Source organism: Montipora foliosa, chromosome 1, assembly GCF_036669935.1.
Source record: "Montipora foliosa isolate CH-2021 chromosome 1, ASM3666993v2, whole genome shotgun sequence".
Lineage (NCBI taxonomy): Eukaryota > Metazoa > Cnidaria > Anthozoa > Scleractinia > Acroporidae > Montipora > Montipora foliosa.
In genome coordinates, this window is record NC_090869.1 from 64,009,991 (window position 1) to 64,018,356 (window position 8,366).

Here is an 8,366-nt window from a genome sequence, read left to right on the forward strand (position 1 = left end):
CGTGGGCTCATTAGGAATGAGCCAATGAGAAGCGTCCGATATTTGACACTTTTTTAGCTGTGACGTAAGAAAAGGATATTTCTGCAACTCAAGCTTGCACGATGTCCTTTTCTTACGTCACGCACGATAAATAGACACATTTGGCCGAGTGGGGGACTAATGCGAACGATAGGTGAATTGGAACGCGCATGCATATAACTAGCATAATTTCTGGACATGTGTGTCAGCCTACCTCGTCCCCAGGGCCTTCTCTTCTACGATTTCATTTCTGGACAAATGCGTCGGCAGGATAAAAAAAGTGTATTTGTGTTTTAAGGCGACATTATTAGGGACCTTATTCAAGGACGACGACGACGACGACGACAACGACGCCAACGAAAACGTTGTCTAAAAATCAGTCGTTCGGAATGGGAAGTGTTTATCAACATTACGGGAATTAAATTGCCATTAACGGTATGGTTGTTTGGGAAGAAAATTAAAAATATTTCGTCAGATTGTCACGTCCTGTACACAACCTCAAAATTAGTCAATTCACGTCTAGTCGAGGACGGCAAAGAAATGTACCAAAATACAAAATGCACGTGCAGGCCGTGCAGAGACTTGTTACACTTTGCAAATGGCTCGTACAATTGACCGAGAAAGAAAGATTTTTTTCGCGCCCAAAATATGAACATCAATTGCAACCTCAAGATCGAAAGCGTAGACGTTGACGAGAACATCACTAAATAATAGCATTCTTGAATGCTTGTTTATTGCTTTCCCCGTTCTCTGAAACTCTGCAACGTGAAAATGACCAAACTTCAAGTTCTATGAAAATTTTTCGTCTTATTTTAATATATACCGGTGCTCCATATTAGGTTTATAAGTAGTTCAGAAAGTTGCTCAAACAATTGAGTCGGAGCATAGTTAATAGCTTGTAATAGTAGTTCGTCACCAGAATTCTATGGAACAAATAACGCATGCGCAAGTGATTTCCATGCAAGGACAATGATTTGCGCGGATTGTTGCGTGACCCATTTTGTACTCAGGGGAGTTAACAGTTAACAGTAAGTCTGCTACGCACGTGTAGTTAAAAATAGTTTAAAAAAGAGAGGAAGCGGGGGAAGGAGGTAATGGAGAGCGTAAAGGGAGAAAGGACTACAAAAGTGAACTGAAGGAAAAAACAGCCCAAGAAGAGAGAACAAGGGCGCTTTGGCGTTTGCCACACAGGCCGTGGGCCTTATACTGCGTATATGCACGAGATTCCAAAACATAACCCTGTTCAGCTTTATTCTTTATTGTCAATTTAAAACCATTAGTGACCATATATTAACCTGGAAAACGATTCAAGCATGTGCTGCATATATTTAACTCAAGCAAGGCTATTCTCGATTAAGAAATGTTAATAACTGCTTTGTTGATCAATAAAACACATGGAGAAAGACCCGCAGAGTTAAGAATGAGAAGAAAGTTACCGTCATTTATTTGTATTGCAAGGTTCCCAAAGAGCCATTCAGCTCACCCCACACTCATTTCCTTCCCCGCCCCTTTTTATTCTGGGTTCCATTGAATTTTTGTACTGCAAAGATATGACAAAATGCAGTGCTGGTATGCCAAGTAAGATCCGAGCAGAAAAAAATATTACCATTTATAAAAAGGCGAGCAATTCTAAGGTTAAATGGAGAACTCTGATTGGCTGGTTTTTGGTCGAGATTTTACGGTACGAACGATTACCATGGAAACGGTCCGTTTCTGCATTTTTTCTTTCTCCCGGGAAATTCAAGTTGAGCGAAACACAAAAGTTTTAAAAAGCAGAATTTAATTTGTCATCACAACAGTACAATTATAGCGAGCGGAATTTAGTTTCACATGTAAAAGGTTACTGTTTAAAGTTCGCTGATGGAAGATAAAGATTACTAACATTCACCGAGCGGAGCAGTGTCCGATCACTCAGAGAAAAGCTTCCACATAACAAATATCATACTAACCTCACTCTCTCGGTTAGTAATCCATGTAATTTTTTTCCTTCCTCGGATCTCCGCTTAATCACCAGCGCGACGTGCTCTCACCAACAACTTGGATAAAAAAATTTTCTTCGAGAAACCCAGAAAAAAAAAACATTTTGCCCACCACTTCTGTTTCTATCCTTTTCTTGGAGCTCCTAAGGAACTCTGGCTTTGATAGGCCGACATAAGAATTCCGTCACCACGATTGCCAATTTAGGATAAAATAATTCGTCAAATTATACTCTCGATTGGTAAAGTAAAACCTCTTTGTCAAATGTCAATGATAGATAGGGTTACTGGCAAATAAGTTATAGTAATTAACTGTACTAACGTTTTTTTCCAGGTCTCATTATTCTGTTACTTCACCTTCCATCTTTAACTTTGGTTTTGCTTGCATGCAAACGTCAAAGCATCTTAGCCAAAGTTTCATTTCAAAGGGCTTGGTTATCAAATAAACTCTCCGCTTACCATCCCACTTTTATTTCCGTAATCAAAAGTTGTCACCTCTGCACAAAGCAAGAGCCGCAAAGTGTTCACGGCGACATCTTGTGAACACTGAAGTAAAAGCACAGTCAGCAAATATTGTAGTTTTAAAAGGTATTTGGATTAAAGATGCCCAATCACAAACGGCAGTACGGGCCGTGATACATCCCAGGCAAACTCTGTAACAGCGAGTATATGCTGGGTTTTCACATTGCGCAAGTCTGTGTTCACAAGTGGGCATTTTCCGGAATTTCCAAAATCTTGTTACCAGGCTCTTCTTCCCGTCCCCCAGGGAACGAGGTTAGCGATGACCAAGCCAAGCAACCATGTAACTGTCATAAAACGTATCCGGCTAAATCTCCTGTCGACAAATCCAAAGACCGAAAGATCCGGACTCTGGCTTGTTGATGTTGTTGTATAAATAACTTTCGGCTCTTGTCAATCACTATCACTCTCCTCTTCTATATTTTGTACGAACAGCAGTGCATTGGCTTCAATACCAGCGTCCTCCAGGGTTTGATGCTCACTTGCGGAGTCCAGAGCGTAGATTTTACGAGGAAAATTTGAAACTAGGACAAATTCTGCTGGTGATTCTTCATCACAAAAAACGAAGTCGTACAAAGCCTGACAAAGAAACAAAGAAACAGTAAGACCTCCATCCTCCTTTCGAACGACGTGAAGGCTTGTTTCCACAAACCATATTGGTGCGATTTTTAATTATAGCTGTGATTTCGAGCATTTACGCGTATTGCCTCTGTGGCTGAGAAATCGCCATCGAAACGCCAAAAAAGAGGCGTTGAAAATAAGCCTAAAAAAACGTTGACTGACACTAGGGCCATTCATACGGGAGAAAATAAGACGCGTCTTGGCTACGGCGCGTCTTAAATAGGACGTGAACTGTACCATTTATACGTTCGCGTCCTACATAAGACGTGAACATCTCGTATAAATGGTTCGCGTCTTATTTGGTTATTCATCATTATAAATCTAGCACGCCCTCAAAGAATAACTGTTAATTCACAGTTACCACATTTGTACTTTTCATCTGCAAAGTTGCGAATTAAAAACCTTTTCAATTCAATTGAATTAAAACAAAAAATAACTTACACCGGTGCTTGTCACGCAGTTATAAAGTTGTTCCGCGATTGCCAGTTCCCGACAAAGGATGAGGAGGAACTCTTTCTCCTCCACCAAAGTCCAAGTGTTTCTCTATTTTGTTGCTGTTTTTGAGCCTGACTGGGATGCCATTTTGTTAGCCTGGGTGACTCGTCAACAAAATGTCGATGTTGTTGTCGACACGCATGTGACAGGCATGCACACACTTATAGTTCACGTCTTATTTAGGACGCGAAACCATTTATATGAGGAACTTCACGTCTTATTTAATACGCGGACAAAATAAGCAGAGCCGAAAATTATTTTCCAAGATAAGACGCGTCTTATGTAGGTCGCGTCTAAAATAAGAAGCGAACGCTCGTTTTGTACCGTCTTACATAAGACGCGTCTTCTTTTCTCCCGTATAAATGGCCCTATTGTTGAGGTTAGCTACAAGCCTGACTCAGTACAACTTAAGTCAAAGTATTTATCATTAGGGAAAAACTCTTACATGTAATGGATTTGACTTAAGAAACCTTCTCTCCAATCGTTTTCCATTTGATAATTTAATCAACACACGGATAGCATCAGCGTTTGAACTGTCCGGTTCATCAGGGAGACGACATTTTCTATCCACGCGGTCTTGAGCTATGGACTTTAAAAATAAACAACCAAAGCATTTTGTGAAAATCCATTTTTCCTGCAGCAGGGAAAAACAATAGGGTCTTACAAAACCTCTTTAAAATGTTTAAAGAAAAGTAAAGCTGGAAGGACAGTAGACTAGGTGATAATTATGTACCGGGTCAAGGACTATCTGAAAGCATGTCGGAGTACCAGACAAGAATCGAACATACGACCTCCGTAAACACTGGTTCTTCGACAAAGTGTATCATTGGTGTGCGGGATAGAAATGTCACGTGATTCAATGTGGTAATGTGACTATTGAAGGCTGCCAAGCAAGTAAAACACTATCTTTGTCACGAGCTGATTACACCCAACAACATCAATACATGAAGTTGTGTGCCTTTCTTTCTTTCTTTCTGTGTTTATTTTGACGTTCATTCCACACGATTGGAATAATCCTACCGCGGGACTGTGCAAGGATGTATGAACGTAAAAAGCATGAAACGTTTTTGCTGTATCAGAGCCTACTGCACCGAGACATCGAAGGTAATGCTCTATGACAACGCGGTATGGCTTTACAGTGGTTTTCACGGGTCGACGGTTCTTTTTCCATTTATTCCGGAACCAGAGGTACATGTAGTTCAATAATCAAAGAAAATAATTGGCCTAACACTAATGCATCACTAAATATGGAAGAAGATACAGAGAATTTTACAAAGAAAATGTCGAGTTCAGTTTTGAACATCGATCGGAATTTATTCTTCGCCTTCTGAACACAAGCACGAGTTAGTTATCTATTCGCTTCAGATTGGTCCACAATGAGAGGAAATCGTTGAAAAAGAATTTTAACAAGAAATACCACTTCTATTGCCCGGTTTTCACTAGCGACGCAAGCATAAGCGCAAATGTAAGTAGCTTATACCAAGTGAACACGAACGTCGACATATACATAACTGTTCGTCAAAATCAACCACGGCCTCCGTCATTTTGTTGTATTAGGGAGCTTACGAAACAACGACGCCGACGGCAACGACGACGCTACAAAACAATAGGTTTAGCGAGCAAAAACAATGCCTCTGCACGCTCTGCACGTGCGTTTTACATTTTGGTACATTTCTTTGCCGTCATCTCCTAAATGACGACGTGAAATGACCAAATTCAAGGTTCTGTGGAGGACGTTATCACATGACGATGACTTTTCAGTTCTCTCTCTACGCTTCCAACCCACTCATACCAGTTTAATTCCTCGACAGATACTGCACAATTTTAACGCGAAACGACGTGAAATAGTTTCGTAGTGATATGAATAACGCGAACTTGTATTTTTAAATGAAGTCCTCGTAGCCGTCGTCGTCCTCGTTTTGTAAGCTCCCTATTCTCAGACGCGGGGAATCCGGAACGAGTGCTTCAATTGGCCAGACACGGCCAGACACGGCCAGACGTCGCAAATTTCCTTGTGCTAATGCTGTGTTTCGTTTTCACATAACGCAAGCGAACGCAAGCACTAGGAAAAAAAACAAATTTGATCCTTAATTTTGTGCTTGAGCTTCTTCCTATTCTTGCGTAAACCCCGTTTTCACGGTGAAATAAGCGCTTGTGCTTGCCGTCGCTAGTGAAATCAAGGCTTAGAGCAGCGTTGCCATCACTGACCGTAAAAATTTGTAAAACATAATTGTTTTCGCGAAGTCATTAATGTCGGCGCTTTTAACGTTCTCATAAACAACGGAATGAAATGGGCTAAAGAAACTGTTTGCTAATGCTGCAAGCCGTGAACATAGCACCGCAGTGAGCATTTCATAAAATGAATGTAAGACACGAGTCACCAAACAAACTTTTCCCACCTGTTCTCTGTTTCGTTTCGCTTCTTCTTTCTTTCTTTTCGTTTCTTCTTCCAGTCGCTTTCTGTCCTCCTCTTCCCGTTTCTTTCGTTCCTAAAATAAATCATAACAAGACAAATTCGTCTCTTTACGTCCGCGAGATTCCGCAGAATTGATGGCAGGTGGTTGGTGGCGGGAAAACGGTGGTGGTGATGGTGGTGGTTGGTGGTTGGTGGTTGCTGGCGGGAAAACGAGCTGCCGCCTTGGCGCCAAGAAGAGACCCGGCAAAATTTTATTTCTGGTTTCGACCAAACGTACTGTCTAACAATACAATTGCAAAGCGAAAACTGGGGCCCCGTCCATACATATCCGGATATTTTTGAATCCGTAACTTTTTCTTTGCGGATTCGCCTTCCGTCCAAACGTATCCGGCAATCCGGTATGCGAATACACAACTTTTTGAATCCGCTCTCCAGAGTGGAAATTTTTGAATACGGAAAGAATTTGGAATCGTGTCGACGGTCGAATCCGGATATTTTCAAATCCGATGACGTTACAAACTCAGATCCAGTCTTTTTTTCGGAAATATTCAACATGGCCGCTGAACGACAATGTTACTGCTTCCCTTATCGCCAACTCGCACGCGTGATGGCGCATGGTTGGTTGACAATAGTGAAAGAGGAGTCCTGGATACTAAAACGAATCAGGATACATGTGGACGGGCAAATTCGATTCGAATACGTCACGTATGGACGTGATTGAAAATCTTTTGATCCGGAGAGAAAAAGTTCCGGATGCGTGTAGACGGGGCCTTACACAAGCTTACTTTTTCCTGATCAGCTCGAACAGACTCTAAATAAGCTTCATCCTGTTCATCTCGTAGTTGCTGAGCTTGAGTGCGTTCGTGTCTGTTGAGTAAACAATTAACATGGAAAAGCAGGTTAAATAACACAACGTAATAAAGGAAAGAAGAGAAGAGGAACTTTATGTGTCTAGTCGTTCTGACCTTGTAGCTCAGTCGATAGAACAGCGGTGATCTCACCCGAAGGTCGTGGGTTCAATTCCCACCCTGGTCAGAGTTTTTCTCTATCCTTGTGTGGGCCCAATAGACCAATTTCGATGTATTAAAATTCAGTCCGAAACAAAAGGCATCATCTCGAGGCTCTGGGGAATAAACTCAGACAAATCCTTCTATTTATTCCCCAGAGCCTCGAGATGATGCCTTTTGTTTCGGACTGAATTTTAATATATCGAAATTGGTCTATTCCATTAGAAGGGCTAACGCTCACATGGTTTACATAGGTAGAAAATAGTGGCCTCATGGTTAGTGTGCTCGACTCCGGAGCGAGTGGTCCGTGTTGTGTTCTTTGGCAAGACACTTTACTCTCACGGTGCCTCTCTCCACCCAGGTGTATAAATGGGTACTGGCGAATTTGATGCTGGGAGTAACCCTGGTGGTTCTACTCCTAGTCCTGGTGGTTCGCTTCATGCCATGGAAACAGGGATAAGCTCCGGCCTGATGGGCCTTCTGGCTCGTACGCAGAGACTTAATCTTTTTTACCTAGTCGTTCTAGCGGTCGAGCATTAATTGGGGACAATGTTGCAAACTGAGAGTTGATGGGTAAATAAATACCTCTTATTATATGAGATTTTCGCGACACGATAATTGCGCGATTTTACGATGCGCGTATTCCGCGACACCTTAAAGTTCGCGATTTTGCGAAATTCTTGTACTGTGAATCACTTTAATTTTCGCGATCTTTAATAAGGCGCTATTTAAAGTTATTTAACTCATTCTTGAAGCAAACAGAACAACTTCATTTACAATAACGTCTAAATTTACAACAAGAGATGCAGCGACGGGTCTATATATACAAAAATATGAGAAGAGTAACAACAAAGGGTGCGTTCGATTGACCCTATTCCGGAATAAGAATACGTGGGTTGTTGCTTCAAAACGCCAAACATGCCGTTTTGAAGCAACAAGGATAAGAAAGATATGTTTAAAATAGCATTTTAGCAGGTGTTTGACAATTTTGATGTGAATCTCCTTAAAAGCGAAGGATTTCTAACTTCTATTCCACGTATCCCTATTCCGGAATACGGTCAATCGAACGCACCCAAAGTTCTCACAATTTCCACAAGAATTTTACGCTTGTTCGTTAATTTTAGTCAATTGACCATTAGTCGTTTGTGTAAATTTCGGGATGGAAGCGGAATCATGAATCATGCTGAGTCATAGTTTCAAGTTTTTTAGGAATCACGAATCTTTGTTTTAAAAACTCGGGAATCATGACTGACAACGACACTGAGGAAAGGTCAACAAAATACATGCATGAATTAATTACTTTCGATCCAGGGA

At 41.3% G+C, this 8,366-nt stretch overlaps 1 protein-coding gene across 1 annotated transcript in view; it reads right to left on the reverse strand.

Moving 5' to 3' along the window:
• Nucleotides 1–1,260: 1,260 nt before the first annotated feature.
• Nucleotides 1,261–8,366, reverse strand: part of LOC138004544 (FAS-associated factor 2-like) — a 31,054-nt gene continuing 23,948 nt past the window's right edge. The window contains exons 11-14 of the mRNA XM_068851093.1: nucleotides 6,831–6,912; nucleotides 6,029–6,118; nucleotides 4,075–4,218; nucleotides 1,261–3,092 (exon numbers count right to left, since the gene is read on the reverse strand). Of these exons, the coding sequence (XP_068707194.1) occupies nucleotides 2,907–3,092; nucleotides 4,075–4,218; nucleotides 6,029–6,118; nucleotides 6,831–6,912 (502 nt within the window). The 3' untranslated portion in view covers nucleotides 1,261–2,906. The remainder of the gene's footprint in view (nucleotides 3,093–4,074; nucleotides 4,219–6,028; nucleotides 6,119–6,830; nucleotides 6,913–8,366) is intronic.